We start from the raw sequence: 24354 nt of genomic DNA on the forward strand, positions 1-24354 counted from the left end.
GGAGGGCAGACTTTACACCAATCCACTGATTTAACACCATCTTTTCTTTTTTCCTTTCAGATTCATTACTTATTAATTTATTTTTATGTTGAATGCTTTGAAGTTCTGCATTGTATTATGTCTTCACTCTTTTCCTTTTCTGTTTTGCATGCTCGCTTTTATTACTTCATATGTGCTTACCTCTTTCACTTTACATCTGCTTGGCTTTTTGCTACCAACTCATCCTGCCAGCACCTGGACTTTTCCATGTCAGAGCTTCAGTTGCAGTTATGTTTAGACTGGGACCAGCATGATTGGCCCTTCATGCCCTCTATAAAATCTGTGTCAGAGCATTATCTGGTATGTCCAATGCACAATATGACTGTAATCATAGTTCTGGATAAAGATGCATAATTAAATGTATATATCATAGCTCTTTAGTGCAAGGCTAGTGGAGAAGGTGGGGTTTTCCCTCTGTTGTGTTAGACAGATTTCTTCACTGACATTTCAGTTAGTCATTATTTCAATGTAAGCTAGAGAGGTTTCCTGTTCATTTCATATAATCCTGAATATTCCATCAGTTCCTGTAAAGGACTTTCTTTCTATCACTAATTCTCAGTTAGCTGTGCCCCAACCAACCTGTAGTCGCCTGGCTTCCAAAATATCTGTCATATCACTTTTGTCTCTGGGGTGAAAACAATGGCAGCTCCTTGATGGCAGTAATAGGAGCAGAAGAGCTCTTTCGAGTAGAGTGGGTTCAGGAAATAATTTTCCTCAAAAATGCAGCTGGTTCACAGCTGAGAGATGTTGCTATCATTTGCATTTTGCAGCTGCTTCCTGAAAGAGCAAAGTTTCCTTGCAGCCCCCATGCAGACCAGTCTGGCACTTGAATAGTCTTGGTCTGGGTAGTTTTTGCAAATTTTCATTTGAATGAAAAATATAAGGAGACAATTAGTAGTGGTGCAGGGAGTAACTGAATCTCTATGCATCTGAATATCCTTGGCAGTTTGTATTGTGTTCTTGTAATTCATCAGCCTGTGTTCTGATACTGTATAGACAATATAAATGGGGATTTGACCTCTGGTGAAATAGGAGTCTAAGTCTCTCAGCCTAAATAATATTGGATATAAAAAGGGGCCTGTTCTTAAAGAGGATGTGATCCTTTCCTCCTCACTCCAGAGGTGTGGGTTATAAAGATAATTTCACCTTCTTCTCTCAGCCAAGTAGTCTCACTTGCACTTTTGTCTGTGTTTGTGCATTTCCTCCCCCAATCCAGAAATACATCCAAGAAGCCAGGAATCTGGGCAGCACCATTCGGCAGCCCAAACTCTCTAACCTCTCTCCATCAGTAATTGCACAAACAAACTGGAAGTTTGTGGAGGGCTTGTTGAAGGAATGCCGAAATAAGGTAAGATGGAATAATTCTGCTCTCCTGCCCCTCATATCCATCCTTTCTGGACCATTTTGTATCCAGTATGTTCGAACCCCCTCACTTTTCTGCCAGCTGTTTCTGCTTTATCCTTAGAAGGATTTTTGCATGGTGGTGAGAAATTAACGAAGAGATAATATGTTCAGAAATTCTGCAAGGAGCAGAGACTTTATCAAGCAGATTTATGATAGAGATTGAACATTCTGAAGGGTCTTTACCATCCCGCTGCCCAAGACTATTATAGCACATTTCAGTTACAACTAATGAGACAGTACTATTTCAACAAGAGTGAATAGTCCAAAAGAGAGGCTTGTGGTGAAAATACACCAGCTTTTCTCATAATTACATTTCTGAGGTGTAATTTTTTAAGCACTTAACAAAGAAATCTGGCATTAGTTTGTAGACATGCTTCACCAGTATATATTTGACAACATGTTAATCTGAAGTAAATGTTAATGTTTATAAAAATACAGCAAAGAGAATAATTATGAAATAGACACATTCTTGCCTAAAGTCAGTGGAGGTACTGCATGAGTAGTTATATGATACTTATACTACTATATGAGTAGTTATATACAACTTTTTTTTAATATATACAACTTTTCATAAAACTAACTTTTCATAAAAAATATTTAATATGTGCATCTAATTCTGATTTCATTTTATGGAACTGTCCAAATACTCCCCATCCCTTAATAGAGGCACAATAGATGGTGGAAAGTTTTGAAGGTAGACTTGTCTCTGTGACAGTGAGAAATTGCCAGAGGGAGTGAGGGGGAGAAGCAGCTAGGGACTAACTTGGACTTCTTAATCTCCACCAGGACTGTGCAGAGTGCTTAAGGGAGTATTCCACATTTGAAAGTGAGTCTAGAATAGGAACAAAAATGAAAAAAATGTTTAAGAGATGAGTGGAACTGATTCCCTCACCATTTTTTTCCTCCAGTTGGTTGTATGATGAATATATTGTGACTGGAAGACTCTACCTCCAGAGCTGGTGAAAGTTTTGTTGGCCAGTATGAAATTGGGTACAGTTTAGGAGAATATAGCTCGTGGGGAAGCTCAAGAGGTGCACCCCAGAATGGGTTTGGTTTAATCCAAATGCCCTTCTGGCAGAACAGCATCTCCCAGGAGTGACAATACCCGTGCTACTTGGGAACACTTGTATGCATTCACCTCCCCTGGGAGGAGGTGGACAAAGTGTCCTGCATCCAGTACTCACCAGGCTTCAAAACTACCCAAGATCTGTGTTTTGTGGCCTTGCTGCTGAGCATCCAGCTTGTTAATGTGTGACCTGCTCTCCCCTTTGTTGGGGTTACTCTGTGGAGGATGATGTACCCATTTGCAAACCCTTTCTTAGAAAAACAGATCAGCATTGGTGCTGTCCTGCCTTGAAAACCAGGGATAAAAGAAGTACAGTTCTGCACTAATGCCAGAAATATATATATACAGCCAGTTTTTCTGCCAAAACTTTGTTGTCATGTGCTTTATTGGTCATTTAAAAAGTGACCTTGGAAATTCCTGGGAGAGATTTACCTCTCTTTTGCCTTGTCCTTTTTGAGACTAAGAGGATGCTGGTTGAGAAAATGGGTCGAGAAGCTGTGGAGCTTGGTCATGGTGAAGTGAATATCACAGGAGTGGAAGAGAACACCCTGATAGCCAGTCTGTGTGACCTCTTAGAAAGAATATGGAGCCATGGTCTGCAAGTCAAACAGGTGAGGAATAAATATTCCTGTACATTGCAGAGCACGCTTTCCTGAAGTTCTGTAAAGCTTTCCCTCTCTCTGCTTTCAGAGGACACCTTTAGTGTATATGTAGATGTGTTAAAATACTTGTGTGTCCCCCCAGACCTCTTTATGTCAGTTCCTACCCTCTTGTCTGTCTCCATGTTGTGGGGTATGTGCAAGTGTACCTGTAGATGTGTTCCACAGATGACTTCTTGGAAGAATCTCCATTTAACCTGGGGTTTTTTGTTTCGTTTGGTGGGTTTGGGTAGGTTTTTTTTAAATGGGTGGTGAAAAAAACCTATTGCTGTGTTCTTAATATTTTTGTAAATGAAGTTGCATAGGTTACCGGGCAGCATATCCTAAAGGTGCTCTCAGTGGGATGGGGGAATTGTTTTCCTGAAGGATAATTTAGTGCTTCAAAGTAGCAGTCTTGCTATTTTGGTTCTTTCTGAGTGATGTAGGGGTACTTAAATTATGGTTACAAGATCACTAGCTAGAGATGTTGGGGTTTTGTATGAAATTAATAACTGTTTTGCTCTTCTGTTTGGAGTCCCTTGTGGGACAACATGGAGTTTGGAGGGCCTTTACCAACTTCTCCCTTGTACAAAGGAGTAGCAAGGGTGGAAAAGATTGACTTTTTTTTGAAGGAATATATGTTCATAGTCCAGACAACTGTAATCCAGTATCTCTGTTCCCAGCACCCAAACACCAGTGTTTAACTCTGCTCTCCTTCAAATTATACAACAGTTTTCTATGTGAAGATTTATCATGTGATTCTCTCCCTTCCCTCTTGTATATCACTTAGGATAGAAGCTGTACTGCTTTCGTCTTAGAAGACAGAGCATCAGTATACTCTGCTTCAACCCAGATTTGGGCCTTTCAGACCACCAGACGGCCAACCCTTCATAAGGTTAATGCTTTGGATTGATTGCAGATGTTGGCAAACAGTGCTGAATGGTGGAATAAATAGAGTGGTGGAATAGAATAGAGGCCTGATGGAGGAAGTGCAGTGTATCTCATAGTATGATCCAGAGTTTAAAAAAATAAAAAGTAAAAAAAACACCACCAGTTCTCTGTGTGCTCTGGCCTTTATGAAATATGCAAAAGCCTGCTGTTTCATACATTGATTTTATTTTATTTTTCAATAATGAGCCAAGGAAGACTCTTCTTTCTCAACTGACCATAGTAATGAGGATGGCTTTCCTTCCACCAATCCCTGCTTTTACCTCTTCCCTGCTGATGAACCCCAGTAGTCCTACATTAGCTACCTACTGATTTTTCCACGTGCAAAGGGAATCCATGCCTTCCGTTCTCCCGAGCAATGCAGGGGAGTTGTGATGTAGGATCTAATGACTGAAGTAGTCTGGACTTTCAGAAGGCCTTGGTTATTCCCTTGCCCATTCTCTGTCCCTCTGCTTTCCTTAGGCTGTCTTCCTTCCCCTTTTAGATCCAGCTTGCATCATCATTGCTATTTGGTGAAGTTAAAGGAGAGGTCCACGGTGCTGAAGGAGCGGGCAGACACTGCATGAGTTCTCACATTCATCATGGTTGTTGACATTGATTTGCTGCAGGATCCTTTGTTGCTGCTTTCTGTGATCTGTTGCAGCTCTCCTTGCCATGGCAGCTGGTTGCTGAACACTAGACTGTGTGTGCATGTGTGTGTTTATTGGGAGAAAACACAGTTTTGGATGTAACTCTTTGCTGGGTGATATTTTCATGTTCTTTTTTTTATCTGTTTATAATAAGACTTGTAGTTTTGGCTTTCTGTGTTGGATCTGTCAGGTACGCACAAGACACAATGGATTTTTTTATATCCTCACCACTGAATGCATATTTTTAATAGATTTCTGTCAGCACAGATGTTACAGACACTCTAGGATTTATTCTGGAGGCATGCCACTTCTGGAATAAACCCTCATGATCAATAGTTCTTTATGTCAACTGTTGGGAGCTATAGGATGGCAATGGTTAGAGATTTTTAAATATAGTTTAAAAAACTTTTAAAGATGAACCATCATTGCTGCACTTCTGGGAAGGCACTTAGATAATTTTAGGTTAAATTGATAGTGCAGAATTGACAACTATTGCTTTACAGTCATGGTTTCTTTCTGCACAAAGCTGTAAATAAAAATACGGCCTTATAATATGACAGCTTTTCTGAAACACAGAATTGCTAGATCTTTACTGGGATTTCAGGTTAATACAGTAATTTAGTAAGATAAGTAATACTAATTATCTGTAAGTAAGTCCAATTGATGTGCTGGAAAGCCTCTGATTGCTTACTGCTGCCTTTCTGCAGGTTTGGAAGCTTTTGGTTTATTATGTGAAATATTTTATGACGAATCCAAGAATCTTTAGCGTTTCCAAGTAAAAGATTTCCTCACTCTCTGTTTTAAGCAAGGGTTTAAGAAAGCAACATAATGAGCAAGGTGCACCTTTTTACATCATTTGATGGATTCAACTTGGCATAAATACAGCATCCCAAATTCTAACTTTTAAGTTGGGGTGTTTTTGCTGATAAGCTTTCACTGTCCTGCTTATATTTTGGGATATCTTGCTGTGTTTTTGATTATCCAGGTGCTTTGTGTGATGAAATTGAGGGGACTCTTTTGAGAGTCTAAAAATGGACAGCATTTATCCATAGCTCTGAATTACCCTGAAGGGAGCAGGGCTTGGCCTGGGTGTGTCTTGCTCAGGCTGGCTCTGTCTCTTGTCATTTCCCTGCTGGAGAAGCAGGCAGGGAGAGACCCACAGGACAGGTCACAGCCTCAGATTTAAAACTCCACATTCACACAGCATTTTACAAGTCTTTGAATGTTTTCTTGTCATGGTAATGAACTAAGAGGGAAGGAGTTCCTTTGACTTTTTCCTGTTACCAGAACCATTTGATCCCCGTAGTCTGACTCTTGCTTTTCCTTCTCAGCCTCTTTACAGTTCCCAAGCGCCTCCAACTGTGTCTTGTTTTTGGCTTTTACCACTGAGTTTTATAGGGAGAAACATCTTTAAAACAAGTTTTTGTCATGGCTGATATTTTCAATGATGTTTCAAACTTCTTTTTTTTTTTTTTTAATTCAGCTGGTAGTGATTTCTTTAACTAATATTTTTTAATTTTAGGGAAAGTCTGCTTTGTGGTCTCATCTGTTACATTACCTAGAAAACAGACAAAGAAGAACCACATCAGGCAGCTTCAGTACCTCAGGTAAGATTGGCATCTGCTGGAAGAAGATGATTAAAAGCTGTAAGAGCTGCCTGCAGATTTACACCATACAGGGTTTTCTTCCCTTGGAAATACCTTCACTCAATATAACTGAATTAAGTGTTACACCTGCTATAGGTTTAATATGGGCCTGGTGTATTATCTCAATATATTTTATGAAAAATAAAGTGGTTTGTATTGAGCCCACTTGTTTGGGTCTGGGATTTGGCTACCATGGTGGTCAGAAACCAGAAATAGCTGATGCTTCAGAGATAGGCTTTAAAATGGGTTGCTCTGGTACATCATCCTCCATGTGACACACAGGCTCTGCATGACTGGCAGAGCAAATGATCTTATGGGTGGGGGTGGAAAACGAGTATAAGCACATAAAATTGTGCTGTACAGCCTGAAGTTTTACATTATGGCTTGAAAAACAACGGAACAGGAGGCTTATTTTTTAAAACATAAACTGAAGAAACATATTTTTGTTGTATCAAGTGTTGCAGTAGAAGCAATATAAGATCCACTGATAATACGTTTCTAGGATTATTACTGTAATCCTTAAACATTACTTCTTGTGTCAGGGGCATAGGGTATAAATTTGGAGAGAACAATAGGTTTGGGGGAGGCAGTGGGTACCTTTTTTATTTAAAGCTGCTGTAAGCAAAGATTTGAACATTAGTAACATGCACAAGATCCTGTAAGCAATCAAAACCATAGGTTTGGAAATCTTATGGTCTCCTGAATGTCCCTTAGTTCTTAGTGGTTTTGTATATTAGAATAAGTCACAATCAGTTCTATGCTTTCTAACATGGGATTTGGGGCATGTTGATTGTATTCAACATAGAACTTCATTCTGGAGTGGAATTTGAAAGATAAGAGTAATTATCTTGCTTGAAAACTCCAAAATGCTGTATTTAAAAAACAGTGGTGCTACAGGCGTGTGCAGGATAATAGCTCAGTGAGCACAGGAGGTGTGGAGTACTGGGTACTCCATATGTTTATATGTATATGTTTATAATATAAACATATTTAACATTGTTCTCAGGTGTCAACAGTGCCAGCCAGGGTTACTTACACAGCAAGAAAACAGAGTAGTCTTTAGAAAGACTAATTTACTGAATTTATTTTTTAATTACTAATTTGATTACTATAGGTCTTAGGCTGTTTGATGTCATACCAATTTCAGCTGAATCTAAGCTCAGTACAGTGTTGGTGCTCAGTGTGTGCTAATCTGTAGAACCATCTGTGTAGCATATTAGATTTTCATGTCATTTGGAGTGGAAATACACCACAGTACCTTCACAGAGTCACCAGTAATACAAGAGTGCAAATTGGTGTTAATTTACCTTCTTTTTTTATATTGATTTTAGAATCTTTAGATGGATTTCTGCTAACAAGAAATTGTTTTCTTCTGAATCTAGGAATACTTCTTGATTCAGAAAGACGAAAATCTGATACAAGTCCAGCCATGTCACCTCTCAGAATCTCTCTCATCCAGGATATGAGGTGAGTTTGAACTGTTAAACAACCCAGTAACCCCCTGAGATTTGCATACTTGTTTCTATGTCTACTGTGCACCATCCAGAAAAGCCTGTGTTTCCTGCAGCAGGAGGGGGCTGTGGGGAAGGAACCTGTTGAACCATTTAGAAGTAGATAGTTCAGTGTTTTCATTGACCTTTACAGAAATAGGTTTCATACTGAGGAGGTTTTATATTGTCAGAGGTATTAACTTACGGAAATAACACGACAGAGATTTCATATTTCTAACATTTTGTGTATTGGTTTATTTCCATAGAGGTGAGGGAGTAGTGTTTGTGTTTTCCCAGTCATTGCTGAGTTGGTTGCATAATTCTGAGACCACTTTTGCTTCCTAGGGAAGAATGCAGTTTAAAGAACTTGTTTGATCTAAAGAATGGGTTTACCTAACATTCAGTACTGTAGCGTGAACAAAACTACAGATTCTGCCCAATGCCTTCTTTTCAGTACACTGAAAAATGCAATATGCAGAACTTCTGCAACAACCTTGACAAAAATTTTCTGTTCCTTCTTTATTCTACTCACTCTTTTTTCTTTCAGCATCCATTTTTTTCAGTAGGGAGGAATTAATTGAGGATTTGATTGTCTTATTAAAATATACCATTTGTGTCTTGTGTGCAAGAAAATCTTCTCTTGAGCATGCAAAGACAATATTTAATTTTCCAAAGCATCCAGCCATAAATATTGCAGTGATAAGGTCCAGAATGAGTCCTAAATCATGTGAGACAATGGGCCTGACATAAAATTTTGTAAATAGGGCACTGCATTGCAGATATTTCCTTTTCAGGATCTTATTCTCTTTGAGCTAGATTGCAGGGATTTTTTTTTTATTATGTTGAATATTAAGGTGATTGTTTCTTTTTCCTAAAATTTACCTGATATTTTGTGTTCTTTGGGAAACTTCAGCCTAGCTTGGTTCAAAAGAACTGTCATGCTTTGACAATACCAAGCATGTCTTTTTCTTTTTCTTTTTTTTACAGGCATATCCAGAACATAAGTGAGATCAAAACAGATGTTGGCAAGGCCAGAGCCTGGGTTCGCCTCTCTATGGAAAAGAAGTTGCTTTCTAGGCATCTGAAACAGTTGCTTTCAGATCATGAACTCACAAAGTAAGATGGTTTATCTTGGGCAAAGCTTTTGAAAAAAATTAAAATCTGTATAATAGTTTGGTTTCAAAAATCCAGGTGTGCCTATTTTTGGATCTGCTTAGCAGTGTGCAGAAGGCACGGAACAAACTGGCCTTCCAAGTGTGTGAACTGTTTGGGAATTAGGATTCAATGCTGAGGTTCTTCACATGTGTTTTTACATTTATAGCCTGCTTAACAGCATAAGGTGAATTGCTTTCCTAATAGTCACATACAGTGTTTACTGTGTGGAAATGAAAGCCATAGTAATTGTCATTAACTTTAATTGAAGATTTCTTTCTGGAGACAGCTTAACCTATGCTGTCTGTTCTTCCTTTCCTCTCCTTCCACTCACCAGCTTCCAAGGAATTTCTTCCCCAATCCCCCTGAAGCCCAACAGCTAGTTATTTGAGATTTGCCTTGTCTTGTATTATCTTGGACTTTCTGACGAAGCTGTGGCCTTCAGTGAATAAGGAAAAGCTGAAGGATGGAGCAAGGACACCTGTATCTCCAAATTAAGGTTAAGCCTCTCCAGTGAAGTCAACAGTTCAGATCAGGTTAAATTTAGCAGTGGTTGTCCCATGCAGAGCAAGTGCTGTGAGAGGGCTTTCCACACACCACCACATTCCATGTACCCCCACAAAAGAAAATGAAAAAAAACCTCTTTAAACACTAGCCAGTGTACTCTTCATCTGTCAGGCAGATTCTGCAGCAAAAGTATGTTTAAAATGAAAATGACAAAGGAATAACTTCTACTGGATTACATAAATTCTCTGTAATCTCCTGTGCTATGTGCTGGGTATTTAGGTATCCTACTTAGAGAGCTGTTCTAGGCAGTATGGTTTGAAAGTGTGCCCCACTTGTTTTTAGAGGAAGCAGTGCCAAGTTCAGTGGGGTACTAAAAGTAATGGTGCTACTTCTGCAATTTTACAGTTAACAAGATGGTGTGTTGTTCTTTTCTGAAGCAGCTGTTATGTTTTAATTATCCCATTCTCTTTACTTGACACTTGTTAACAAATGTAAGGAAAATGTAACATGCTTGGTTTCTTTCTAGTCTGCGAAAGGAACGGAGAGAAATCACATGGCTTCACTCTCCTGAGACCTTTATGTGCTCAGGGGAACAGAGAAACCTTACCCTTTGAAGAGACAGGACAGCACATACCGTGACAGGCTGTCAAACATGTGATTCAGATTGTGCAAATGAAACTCACACATGGGCACCTGTGAGATTTTTGTGGCTTTACCACTCTAGTGGCTACAGGCAGGTTAGGTTAATTTAAGGCTCGGTCTCTTTATTTTCATTGAACATTTCCTGTCAGTCTCTAGTGTTATGTGAGAACATGCCTTTATGTTGATTATCATTGATTTGTTTTGCAAGTTTCTGTCTTGTGACTTGCTGACTTTTTCGTAAATTGATACCTGAAATTGAGAGGAGTTGTCAGGATGCCCTCCTGGCAGGAATGTCCTATCCATGGCTGTGTCAACATTTCTAATACCTAATTCCTGCATTCTTGAGGGTTTAGATATTCCTGCAGAATCAGCTGGGTTTTGATATATTTTGGCATGCTCTTCTTTTAAGATTATTCCCAACACTTTTATTATGTATTGGTTGCCACTTTTACATACCTAGCATTTTGGTTATATCAGGAGCTGTATACTATCAACACTGAAACTATTCCCTGGATTAATGTGCAGGTTGTTGTAGGCCCTGGGTGATCACCTATAGCCAAATACAAGCAGATAGCCCCAGTTTTTGCCTTATGTCCTTTGGGAACAGTCTTCTGTCATACATCATGTGCTGGAAAACTCTCCCATGGCACCCTCTGCTCAGAAGTAACTTAGGAGAGTTCTCTTTACTTCAGTTCTGTCATTTTACATGGTCAAAAGAAGTCAGAATGTTTTTTGAGAAAGTGCAAAATTCCTTTTTCCATCTTGGGGTGTTTTTGGGTGGGAGAGGACCCTTAGACCAAATGTTACATTTGAGGGGTGGAAGATAATGAGAACTGGACTGATTCACTTTGGAGATGTCAGCCTTGCAGAGAGAGTCAGTGTATCTTGGCACACTGAAAACTCTTGACTCTCCCAGTATCACTTCTCATTTGTAATCTCTTGCCCATTATTCACAGTGTACCTAATAAATTTGCAGAGTAGAAAACATTTCACTGAAAGCATCTTGTTACTGTGACAGATTATGTGTTGTGTTTTGCTTTGTCAGAAAACTCTACAAGCGTTATGCATTCCTCCGCTGCGATGATGAAAAAGAACAATTCTTGTATCATCTCCTGTCATTCAATGCTGTTGATTACTTTTGCTTTACCAATGTTTTCACAACAATCTGTAAGTATTTGCTTTCCCTGCAACTCTGATTTCCAGATTTGGTTGAGTCCTTGTCCAAAATTCTAAACAGCTCTGAGCAACATGCCCTAATATAATTGTTCTGCTTTTCTTCCCTGGGATCCATCTGTGTGTGCTGTATTGCTGTTTCCGTGATCTTCTCTGGTGGGCAGGAGTTTCTTTCTCTGTCACTTTTGTTTCTAACTTAGTAAAATACACAGCTCTAATAATTCTAGCTGGGGGTGAGTTCTCAGCTGAATTTTTTGTGATGGGCTTGTTTGCATGATACTGAATAAGCACAGTTTGGGTTGTTCACTATCAAGGTAAGAATATTAATGCATGCTGGGAATTAAAAGCTTTCCTATTTTGTGCTCAGGCTACTTTGCTGGATGCATGTCACTGGGTTTGGGGTAACAATGAAATGCCTGTTGAGGGCTGCATCAAAGCTCCTCAATGTATTTTTTTATTTTTTTTCTTCTAGTTGGTAAAAAGATACCCTAGAGAAACTTTTAAGCTATTGTTGATGCTTAAGTGTGTTACAGAGTTCTTAAAGATCTGTGTACCTGCTGCCACAGGACCTCACTGGGAGGGAAAAATAAGGAAAGACTTTAGCAAGGCTGATAAAATTGGGGGTGGGATATGTGAAAGGACTACCTTTGGCAGTGTTTTGTGATTCATGCTTATGTGTATGAAAGACAAAGCAAACAGACAGCCAAGGAAAATAACTTTTGGTCTTGCAGGCAAGTTCTGGATAACATGAAAATCTGGTCTGCTGGATGCAGTTAAATTGTCACTTACTTTAGGACTATCAGCACAGAAAATAAAAAGGGAAACATTTTAATTCATTCTTAAATGCTATTAGCATTGGGCTTTTAAGAAAATCCAACCACCAAATGCTTTCTCGAGGGCACTGACAGCTGAGGAGATGCTGAGGGAGAAATGCATTAAACGCCTCAGCTGAAAAGCCCTGACTGTAATCTGCTTATGCACTATGAAAGAAGGGCAGAAAGCCAAGAAACACAGTGACCATTCAGAGAATTGGATTTTATTATAAAAGGTTGGTTAACAGAGTGCTGTGCAGGAGATGCTGGGTGGTGGAAGAGCATATGCCTCAAGAGGCAGAGGAAGGACTGCAGCTCAGGTGATACTGCATGGAATTACTCACAGGTAGACCAGGGGACCAGAAAGCCTTTGTGCATATGTATGGTGCTATTCAGAAGGGTAAAAATTTGCTGGTTCTTCTAAGAAATTGCTAAGTGCTAAAGTTAGCATAACTTAGAGTGGCATGGCAGAGAGAAATTTGCAGCATTATGCTGTATTTTCACTGGATTTGTTCAGCCATGGTAGTGCATGCTGCTGCCATCCATGCCTGTAAAAAAAGGCTGCAGTTAGTACCTGAGTGGGACCTGGGGGTAGTTGTGCAGTGTGCTGAGCTACAGTGCAGTCCTGAATACAGGAATGTCATGTCTTTACTTCCTTGTCACTAAGCTGAGGATAAGTAACCATCTTTGTGCCATGTTGTGAGGTTGGTAAATAAAAAGGGATTACACTCATAGGGAGGCATTATTCCATCCAAATTTCTTTCTTCACTTGACACTGTTCTGCTGTCAGCTCTGCTTCTTAGTGGCTGCTGTGTATGTGTATGCTTGCCCATTGTCAGTCAGTGCTCAGTGTGCAAGTGTCAGCATGATTAAATAGGATCTCTGATGTTCTTCTAACATTTCGTGGTACTGCAGTGCTGTTTTACAACTTTATCCCTCTCTTTACTAAAGAGGTTACATAATTATTCTTCTGCATTTTTAAAGTGTTCTTTCTTTTGTGTTTGCAGTGATACCATACCATATATTGATTGTTCCCAGCAAGAAACTTGGTGGCTCAATGTTCACAGCCAATCCTTGGATCTGTATTTCTGGGGAACTGGGTGAAACAGGAGTCCTGCAGATTCCCAGGAATATATTAGAAATGACTTTTGAGGTTTGTGTTACTTGATACAAAACCCAATTTGGATGTTCTGTTTGTTCAGTTTTAAATTCTCCCCTTGCTGTACCACCTTGCCATACATTTCCTATCTTTGTGGTTAGTCACAGATAGTTTGTGCCTGTGTATAGCACATTTAACTTATATTTAATAACATGCAGAGCAAAATGACTGACAATTCCTTATTGCAAGGGATAGACAAGACTGTCTTTTATGTTACAACTGTGGGAGGTGTCATATCCTCTTCTGTTGGAAAACAAAGACGTGATTCTGCTCTGATTTTTGCATGTGTATTGTGTGCATTGGGTAAAATGGAATTGAAAAATCTAGTTCAGCTGATATGCTCTGTGCAGATCAAAATAGTATTTAACAAAGCAAGCAAACAAACAAAAACAAGTAAAGCAGGCTACCACTAAAAAGCCCAGAACCAACCATGCAGTCAGAAACAGAAACCACATTTCTGAGTTTCTATCTGTGCACTTTCCCTAATGATTTACTCCCCCAACATGCTAACTTTTTTTCAGCTTCCTCTGACAAACTCTTTGTTTAATTTGCAGTGCCAGAACCTGGGAAAACTGACCACAGTGCAAATAGGACATGATAATTCAGGACTGTATGCCAAGTGGCTTGTGGAATACGTTATGGTCAGAAATGAAATAACAGGGCATACTTACAAGTAAGTATCATCCTGACATTTCATGTAGGGTAAGTAGAATTTCTGCAGGGAGCTGGCACAGTAGGGCTTGTTTGATTAGAAAGGTCTGATCTCCTGGGACTCTGTGTCTACAGTTGCCTCGACCTGAAGGCACAGAAAGATTGTTTGGCTGCTGGCATTAAACAAATCGTGGTTCTTATGAGTTCAAACAGGGTTTGTAGTTTGCAGATGTTCATGTCTCATATCAGTGTGTTGGTGGAGAGGATGAGTTCACTGCTGTGCAGCTTAGAAATAATCCACCTTGAGCCCAAGGAAGAAACAGCAAGTCAGAGCTTGCTGCTTACCAAATATAGGTGGTATTTTATATTAGGACTGGGTATTCCAGGTACTATAGAGACACCTTTGGACACAAGCTGGAACACAAAGCCTTGTGAGTGTTAGAAACCTGTGTTTGCATGGGGAAAGTAAAGGAATCAAATTTACAGTGAGAATTAAATTTGTGTTAGATACAGCATAGTTTGGTGCCCTGTCCTTTGTTTAGAGGAACTGTCATGCTCACACTGATGTCAAATTGGTGGGTAAGTCTCCTCAGCTCTCCATGCCAGTTCATTTGTAATTAAATGAAGAGGAAAGATTCTATTTTTGGATGCTGTTCAGTTTTCCAATTAAGCTGATTATACTGCCATCAACATTGGTTCAGAGAAAGTGATAATGAGCAAATGAGCATGTGTGCTTTCTAGTGTCTGGTTTAATACCCCAATTCAGTAGAAGTACTGGTGTGCTGGCATTTATGTATGTTTGGGTTGTGGGGTTTTTCTGCAGCTGGCCTGCTATGTAGCATATTCAGTGTATTTCTTCACCCACCTAGAGGGTGTAGTAGGATTTTCCCTTTTATCCATTTTTCCTCAAATCGTATGCTACATATGGGACTCAAGCAAAATCTGATTTGTGGATGGATCATCTACTGCAACACTCAGCACAAACTTGGAACAGAAAAGCTGTTTCACTTTTGCTGCCTGTGCTGGTAAAAGCCAAAGCCAAGACTTTGTTATTTTTTGCTGGATGAATGAAGTCTTTCCGTGCTAGCAGGATTTGGGCTTTAGGCATCTGCAGTTGGAAGTCTTTGGCGTGGAACTGAATCTACACTGATCCATGTATTTATCTCCTCAATATTCTTAGGTTTCCTTGTGGAAGGTGGCTTGGGAAGGGAATGGATGATGGCAGCTTAGAGAGGATCCTGGTGGGAGAGCTGCTGACTTCCCACACTGAGGCTGATGAGCGGCAGTGCCGAACTCCTCCCCTGCAGCAGTCTCCAAGCATGATCAGGAGATTTGTCACTATCTCACCAAACAATAAGCCAAGTGAGTGCTGGGGGTTGTCTTGTCTTGTCTTGTCCTGTTCTGTGTCATCACCTGAGGGTTTGCAAGCACAACTGGAGTTTGGAGAGGACCTGTGAAACTCAGCCCAGTGTCTTGCTTGAGCTCCAGCTAACTTCCAAATTACAATCCTGGGCATCCTGTTCCGTCTACTTAAGTTTTGAAATCTGAAAGGATGGCAAATGTGTCTGTGCTCCTGGTCTAGTGATGTTTTTTGTATTGTCCTTCACCTGTGGAATGAATGCTATGGAAGAAGGTAGAAATTTGCTGCCTTTTTACTGTCTGTCCTTCATGGATGAAGAATCTTGCTAGTGGCTCCTATTCACAGACTTCTCTGGTTGCTGTTGAGGTCAGTGTTCTGTTTTTGTCTTATTCCTGATAAATCAGGTGATTACTTTGTTCCCAACCATACTTGGGTTTGCAGGGAAACTACCACAGTAAGTATTTCCAGGATGCCCAGATCTGTGAGTCCTAAACAATGCAAAGCTACTTTTCTTAGCTTTGGGTCCTGGTCTGAAAATTCACATAATATATAAAAACCCTTTCCACTGTTGGTATTTTGAAACAGCACAGTGTTAACTTCAGTATAAAACCATACCATCTCCATTCCTCCTCAACAATAAATAAAAGTAGAGTTGGGTTTCCATTAGTCAAAGCCCAGCACTGTTTCCCTAACAGAATGAGTTATACTGGTTTGTGCTCCTCTACTGTACTTTGTGCTGTGTCATAACCCTCACACAGAGGTACAACTTCTGAAGCTGTACCTGGATATATTTTTGTGTTTTGCAGAGTTAAATACTGGTCAGATACAAGAAGCTATTGGTGAAGCAGTTAATGGTATTGTCAAGCATTTCCACAAGCCAGAGAAGGAGGTGAGGGGTTGTTGTCTGTGTAATGGCACTCCTGTCCCAAAACTCTCATTAGTAAACATGACAGAATATATAGCAGAAGTAACTAAACTGAATGAACAGCCATGTGCTTGTCCTTAACTGTAGCAAAAATGAGATACTGAGACTGTACCACTAAGATGGTACAGCCTCAAATACCTCTTTTTTTGCTGCTAACTGGAGCATTCTGTTAAATGTTAACATTCTGGTATTGGAAATTGTGCTATTGGTCAAATTCTGCAAAGAATTCTACTCATACACTGTCAAGAACACTGCCTCCTGTTTCATTTGTTCTGAATTAACTGACATTTTACATCTGCATTGAGTTCTAAGTAGGTTTTTTGGTGTCTGTTTTGCATTATCCTTGCTGCTTAAAACATGAAAACCCATGAGCCACTGGAAAAAAAGGGAAAGAAACAAAGGACACCCTGAAAACACCCACATCCCCCAAGCAAGTGAAGCAGAAGTGCTCTTACAACACTCTTTTGCATTACACATGTAATCAACTGACACAGCAGTGATTTTCTGAAGCTAACATTAAGTAGCATGCCCCTGTCAAATCGTCAGAGTCCAGCCCTTGTGAGCCAGAGAGGTGTGGAGCAATGCTGGATCTGTATGGATGGCTCTCGTGAATTTTTTAGATAGGTCCTCCCATTCCTGTAACACTTGACTTCTAAATTCATTGTGGCATGACAATATCCAGTGTAATTCTAGTCAGTGATCACACTGATAATAATCTCAAGTGGTCATGCACTGGTTTTGCAAAATAGAATTTACCATCACGTGCTGAAGAACTTTGTTTGTTACTGAACATTAAATGTTGTTGTTGATAAGCAATCAGAGGCACCTGCTACACTGCACCTGTGGTCTCTATTACTTAAAAAGAGGAAAATATTTTCCTAATTTTCTGTAGTGACCATTGTTACAGGTAAAACCTGCTCATTGTCTTGGCCTGTTTGAGGCATCATTTGATGATGATGATGGCGGGGCCCTGACAATGCTTTCCTCAGCCTCATTCTTTGAGAAGTCAATCCACTTTTGAATGCTCAGGACTTGTGAGAACTGAGCCATCTTCTCTGGGGTCACTGTTTGATAGCAGTTTTAAACTTCAGGCATCTGTTTATTTAAAAACTTGATGGGACACCTATGTCCCAGAGTCCCAAGGTGAGGTGATGAGTGTCTGTGCTTTCTGTGTGTGCTGGCAGAGAGGCAGCCTGACCCTGCTGCTGTGTGGAGAAAGTGGACTTGTTTCAGCTCTCGAACAAGTGTTCCAGCACGGATTTAAATCACCGAGACTCTTCAAGAACGTCTTCATTTGGGATTTTTTAGGTAAGTGGGAGGATGACATCCCAGAGCCTGTCTGTATCTTTGAAATACACCCAACTGTGTTCCTTATCACTGCTGTTGTGTCTTGGCTGCTGTGAAGAGCAGACTTCTTGGAGGCATCTCAGCAGCTGAATTGCCATGAGAGCTCCTACCTGTTTGTACTCTTATGAGAGAGAGCCTCTGTCTTCTGCCAAAGCTGACTCTGTACTTAAAGCAGTAACTTTTCCTTCTAGCAGTAATAGTGTAAAAGAAACTTTCTTACTGAGGAGGAGGTACATAAATAGGGCGGTGAATTGACATAGGGTAACCTTGTTCTTAATTGAGCACAGTGAAAGCAAGAAATCACACTTGTAAGAGGTTGAGCTGTCTTTCAGAGCACAGCAGATGGATCTAGTTGCTGTACTAGTAAAAAACAAACTGGACATTGTAAAAAAAGGGGTTTATAAGCATGATTCTTGCACACGATGGTCTAGATCCCTTGACACAAAGCTAAATAAATCAAGTGAGTTCACAAACACATTTTAAAAAAGGAATTAATTTTCATAATGCTTCTGTATTTTGAGTAGGTACTTCAGCATCGCTGTTCCCCTTGTATGATCATTTGAGTGCAATCAAATTCGGTAGATAAGTGAACCTCTTTAACTTTGTGCAGAGGGAAGGAAGTGGAATCCCAGTTTTATACAGGGGGACACAGGACTGAATCAAACAGAGAAAAAAACAGTGCTTAAAAGTAATGATTCAGGAACTTCATGGATAAGCTTTGATCCCAGGCCTTTCAATTTTAATTCTCTCCTAAATGCACTGATGAAACTTCTTTATCTCCCATCATTCTTTTAAGAAAAAGCACAAACATACTATGAGACCCTTGAGCAGAACGAGATGGTCCCAGAAGAGAACTGGCAGACAAGGGCCAGGAATTTCTGTCGCTTTATCACTGCTATCAACAACACCCCTAGAAACATTGGGAAGGATGGCAAGTTTCAGATGCTGGTGTGTCTTGGAGCCAGGTATAAAGAAACTTCTTTATTATTGTTGTTGTTGTTATTGATGTTTTAATGGAATGAAAAAGATGTTGCCCATGAGACAGTTACTCCTCATTCCCTGTCTCATAAAAATAAGTGGAGAACATGGTAGGTTTGCTTAAAAGCAAAGAAGAAAAATCATGTTTGTGCAGATGTGAAATTAACTTGGCTTTATTTTTATTCCCAAACTGCCCACTGGCACCTTGTCAGAGACCACCTTTTGCACCACTGGATCGCCCTGCTTGCAGACTGCCCCATTACAGCCCAGATGTATGAGGACATAGCTCTGATTAAGGATCACACGCTGGTGAATTCTTTGATTCGGGTGCTGCAGACCTTGCAGGAGTTCAACATCACCCTGGAGGCATCTCTTGTCAAAGGAATCGACATCTGACCTCCTGTCCCACAGGAAAAACTGTCTTTATAAACACAAAAAAAAAGCAACAAGGAGTGAATCTCGTTAGTATGCAAAAGTTCTGTCTTGCCAGTACATTGTATCGTGAACTTGTTCATGGCCCAGAAATGCAACTTAGACTTTTCTTGAAGGAAACTCCAGAAATAGTACAGGCAAATGGATAGAAGCTGTAAACTCAATGTAAAAAAGAGGATTTTGGTATAAATCTATTTTAGAGTTTATTTGCTGATTTGCTTTTTACACACTTTCATGTGAAAGAGATAGAGATGAGTATTGTGCAGCTTATTTTAAAGCTGCAGTATTTCCTTGCCATAGAAAATGTGCAGTGGGCCTTTCAGCATTCTGTGAACTTGCCTTCAGATATGCTGTATGTCATAGACCCCAGTGTATACACTCCATTTCTGCTGAGAAGGTCATTCTATAGTTTTTAAACTAATATTTTATATATTAACATTATTACCAATGTTTGATTTTTAAGGTGTTGGGTCATGTTCTACTGCAAGGGAACTACAGATCTGATCTGTGCTTTTTTTTAATAGCTCCAAAGCACTGATTTGTCAACAATTATTTTTTTCCTTTATTTTTGTTGTCAGTATTATTTTTAGTGAAATCCAGGAGACTGAACCGTGAAATGTCCAGAGATCAAAGTAATATTTTTCATATTGGTACGTAATTGCACAGAAGAAGAAATTAAGTCTGTTTTTTAACTGATGTTTTTTATTTATTTAACCTATCATTGTGTTTTGTAAGTTTGTCTTTTAAAAAAATCTATGATACAACTGGCTATATTATGTTGCAATTCAGAATTTACAGTGTAGCCCACTTAAATGAAAAACCTGGAATAATTGTTCATAACACAAGAACCTTTCCACTAAAGCAAGCCTTTTGAAGCTTGGTATATGGTTGCTGCTGGTAATTCTCTTAACTGCTAATAAAGAGGGACATGAGTTCCCCAGGTGCCAGATGACTAAATAAAGATCTTTATGCCCCATCTAAAATAATAACAGTATACCTTACTAACAAGTATAAGGATTTCTTAATGTTTCTGAAAAGACAGTTTTCCTTTTGAGTGCATATGTCTTGGATCCCATTGTCACAGTCTGCTTAGTTTGGGATGCTTTTGTTTTTAGCAAAGAAAGTTTAGTCCATTTCTGCTATGAAACACAAACATTTTGAAAGCTTAATTTATTGGATATCTGGAACTTGGCAAATGCCTAAAGGCATCTCTGTTCATTTGAATCCTCTGATAAAAATCTCTTTGAAATGAATATGTGACTTAAGAACAGGCTGATTTATCAGCATCACAAATTACTGTACAGAAGTTCAGGGCTGTGTATTTAAGAGGTCTCCACTGTATAAACTTATCTCAGTATTGTTTCTCTTGGAAAAGCAGAGTCCAAGTTTTTTGGTTCATGCAGTGTTGTAGCACTTTTACCTTACCTACAGCTTAGTCCCATCTTGTGATAGTTTTATTTCCATAATTTATGAGTATAGCACATGTATTAAATTTTTGACTATTTTTACTTTTGTCCTATTTATTTCATTATTAAATGGAGAAGTTCCTTTGTCACTACTTATCAGAGCAAGATTCTTCTTTGATTTCACAGTAGCATTAGGAAGATGTGAGGGGGATGTCTGAGCCACTCCTCACATGGGGTGGGTGTGAATTCTTTCACAGCTTACAGGAGCATTTCACAGAAGTATTCTCTGTGTGTGCAGGTTTGGTTTTGTTGGTGGTTTTTAAATTTTTCTTCCCGCCTTGGAAGGGCAAAAATAAAGAACAGTTATACTGCATTCTAAGTATTTCATGTATTCAACTTGATATGTTGGGATAGTATTTTTACACCTGCTCTAAATTGTTTATGCATTAATAATACAAAAAAATTTTTTTTTTTTGGTGTTGCTTCATCTATCTTGAAAATTACTTACTAGACCTGTATATTTCACAGGGATATTAACTAAGAAAGGAAGGTTCCATATTTTGACCTTAGCAGAAGAGTTGATCCTGTTAAAATCATCTATCTCATAGTATTAAGGATGGATTAATTTTATCTTGCATGAGGTAATTACCCTGAACTAAGGTTCTTTTTTATTTTTAGTTTTTTTTCCTTTCCTTACACAAGTTTACCTAGGAAAACATGATACCATTGGCTTAATGAGTGCTCTGTTGCAGATTGTTTTGCCTTTTAGGACAGAGATACCTGGGATGGGCAGAGGCTGGGATTTGGTGTTTCCTTGGCTGGCTCATGGGATGATGCTGTGAGAACACCCTGAGTGCTGGCTGCCCAGTGCAAAAGGAAGACACAGAGATCATCTTTCCAGCTCCTAGGTTACTTTATTCTCACAGGAAAAAACAGTTTGAGATAGACCTTCTTCCTCCTCTCAGGGGACCTATGCTTAATCCTGTTAGGGTTGAAAGCAATTTCTGCTATGGACTTGCAAGTGTGGAGGGCTTTGCTCCACTGACAGAGCAGTAGAGGGTTCTGAGATGCAGAAGAAGAAAAAAGCTGGTTTTGTAGCTTCATAGGCAGCCAGGGAAGAGCAAGACATTAAATACAGCCTGTGCCAGGATTCTGGGAGGAGATTTGGCTGGTGTGGGTAAGAACAGTCCAGTCTGTAGGAGCAGGCACAATCCCTCACCACTGCAGGGTTCACCACAAGCCCACCCACTTCTCTCATGGCTGTTCCTGGCAGCAGTCCCACAGCTTAGGGTCCAGCATTTGCTCTTGCCGTGCCATTCTGCTGAAATTTATAGGAACAAACAATGTAGTCAGCACCTTTTAATCCAGAGCTTTGTAAAATCCTTCTCCCTTTGTTCAGAGTAATGCAGTTTTAACTTTGGTTCCTTGTTACTTTTCCAAAATAAGGCGGCAGGTTTGGTAGGTACAGTTAGTGTGGCTGTGCTGTTCTGTTGTTTGGTGGGGATTTTTTGGTAACAGTTAATGAGAAAAGATAATCTTTTTAACAGCACACATTCATTCTGGAGAGACAAATGCAGTGATAAAAAAAATAAGGGGTTCATCATGCAGTAAATGCATAGTGCTAAACTGGCCAGACATGTTTACAGGGTCATACCTGATTTGGGAGGAAAAAATAGGCTATCAACTATCAATTATTTAGGCTTCTTTGGTTAATGCTATAATGATACTTTATACAAAATGAAAATGCAAATTAATAAAGACTTGGTTTAAATGTAATTAAATACTACGATGATAAGTTTATACAAAAAAAAAAAAAAAGCCTTTACCTGCCATAAACTTTAACCACCTGATATTCTGTAGCTGAAAATATATTCATGAACTGGAGACTATTCCACAACTTTTTCCATTACAAAGAGTATTTTTCAAACTGTTCAAATGGGACTTACTACTGGATGATCCATACTTTTTATGTGTTTTAAATTCATGAATATGTTAAGATTTCTGCAGTGAAACTATTCAGAGTTAACCTTTTTCTGTATATTGTCAAATGAATTTTGTCAGTAGTGAAGAGACTATAGGATACTTGAAAATACTTGAAGAAATTGTACACGTACTTCACATCTTTGTAGCTCTTTATTTTATACCTAGAGATTGGCTGTTAAACTAAGATAAAGCATCAATACCTTATAAACTATATATTTTACTACATGGGGAAATCACTGGCTTGTTTTTCTTAAGGGCCGTGTTGAAGTTTACATTATAATGACAAAACCAGGTACTGTTTTCCTTTTTTTATTTTTCCTGTGACATTTCAATCCATTGGACATTAAATGTGAATTGGATATACAAAGCAGTTTTACAGGTGTAGCTCATTTGCTGAATTGCAATAAAATTTGTCTTCTAACATGAAAAAATAGCATTAATGTGCTATTTTCATAACGCCTGTTATAATTTGGCTGCTTCTCTGCCTCTTTGCCTGGCTGCAGGTCTGTGGGACATTTTAGTGGCTCGTTTCAGGAGACCTTTGTTGCACAGTTTTGTATCTGATCTGTTCAACTACAGCTCCTCCCTCCCAGCTCTGAGGTTCCCCTTGGCCATCCTTGTCAGTCTGACTGCCTCCAGAGGAAGAGGTGCCTCCTCAGGGATCAGGGGATGGGGAGAAGGGGAAGGCAAAGGCAGACCTTGGAAGGTGTCCCTGTGAGCACACACACTCAGCTGTGCTGCCATTCCCTCTGTTGCAAACTGTGTCAGGTCATCACTGAATGTTCTATCCACCAGGGAAGGCAGAAGGGAAGGAGTTGGATCATTAGTTTGGAGCTGTCTCTGTTGCTTCACCTCTCACACCCCCTCCCCGGTCTGTGCTGGCAAAATAACAAGTGTTAATATCCCTCTTGGGGGAAGCACATCCATCTTCCTGAGCTGGGGGTGATCCTGCACTGCCAACAAGTGATGGTGTCACCCTGGGGAGATGCCAGAGGGTGAACTTGGCCTGAGCCATGCTCTGGTGAGGTGGTGCTCTGGCCTCAGCTTTGGGCAGGTTTGGGGGTGCAGTAGTGGGGTTGGTACCCCCGAGAGACACCAACCCTGCCTCAGGAGCTGGGACATCTCTGCTCCCTGCTGCTCCTGATTCCCCTGCAGGGCACTGGGATGGAGCTGGGGTGAGCAGCTTCAGAAGCACGTTCACCTCAGCACAGATGGCCTCAGGTTTTTCAGATTTCCTCAAAGGAAGCTGAGCAGGAAGAGCAGGGCCTTGGTGGGCAAAGTGTGCTGTGCAGCTGCTGGGTGCACAGGCAGGGACTGTTCACTGGCTGCTCCAGTCTAGAAATTGTACCATTTGTTGTAGCAAGGACTTGGAAAGTTCTTACAAGGAAATCTGAATGTCTGAAAGTTATTTCACATGACAAAGTGTCTCCTTTTTCTCCCTGTTAACTCAGAAATGTGTATTAATAAGCCATACTGTATTCAGTTCTGCAATAAACAGGAACGTTTCTTCATTTCAGTGACAGTGGCATGTTAAGATGCAGATCCTACAACATTTATAATATCAGTGGTGGATCTGATGTTTGTTTTGGGAAAATTTTTCTACAAGTGGAATAAAAAGACTTAGACAAGGCATATAAATTAAATGAGAGGGTTTTTAATGTCCCTTGTGACCAGAGAATCCACAAATTTCCTCTGTCTCAGATGAGTCCTGTGCAGGTCCTGCTGATTACTGAAGATGAGTTATTTTTACACAAAATTCAATAACCTATTTGATAGCTTGGACACTAAAATGGGAGTGCAAAAAATTGGAGCTATACATTTCCAAGAAAAACAATTACTCAAAACTCAGTGTACATCTGGAGATAAGGCTTGAAACTACAGCACTGAGACATTTTGTGTGTGCTTTGGAACAATTAAATATTTGGAAGTATTTTCTCACTTGTGAACATCCTATTTTCCTTTTACTG

At 39.7% G+C, this 24354-nt stretch overlaps 1 protein-coding gene across 1 annotated transcript in view; it reads left to right on the forward strand.

The window, feature by feature from the left end:
• DENND5A (DENN domain containing 5A) overlaps positions 1–22818 on the forward strand; it is a 64167-nt gene extending 41349 nt beyond the window's left edge. Inside the window, exons 11-23 of the mRNA XM_014257901.2 lie at positions 1256–1387; positions 2968–3120; positions 6247–6331; positions 7753–7837; positions 8848–8976; positions 11207–11328; positions 13154–13299; positions 13860–13978; positions 15137–15318; positions 16123–16205; positions 17426–17549; positions 18385–18553; positions 18779–22818. Of these exons, the coding sequence (XP_014113376.1) occupies positions 1256–1387; positions 2968–3120; positions 6247–6331; positions 7753–7837; positions 8848–8976; positions 11207–11328; positions 13154–13299; positions 13860–13978; positions 15137–15318; positions 16123–16205; positions 17426–17549; positions 18385–18553; positions 18779–18962 (1713 nt within the window). The 3' untranslated portion in view covers positions 18963–22818. The remainder of the gene's footprint in view (positions 1–1255; positions 1388–2967; positions 3121–6246; positions 6332–7752; positions 7838–8847; positions 8977–11206; positions 11329–13153; positions 13300–13859; positions 13979–15136; positions 15319–16122; positions 16206–17425; positions 17550–18384; positions 18554–18778) is intronic.
• The last annotated feature ends 1536 nt before the right edge of the window (positions 22819–24354 follow it).

The sequence above is a fragment of the Pseudopodoces humilis genome, chromosome 7 (genome assembly GCF_049639895.1).
Source record: "Pseudopodoces humilis isolate 2021_Gansu_Grassland_sample_001 chromosome 7, ASM4963989v1, whole genome shotgun sequence".
Lineage (NCBI taxonomy): Eukaryota > Metazoa > Chordata > Aves > Passeriformes > Paridae > Pseudopodoces > Pseudopodoces humilis.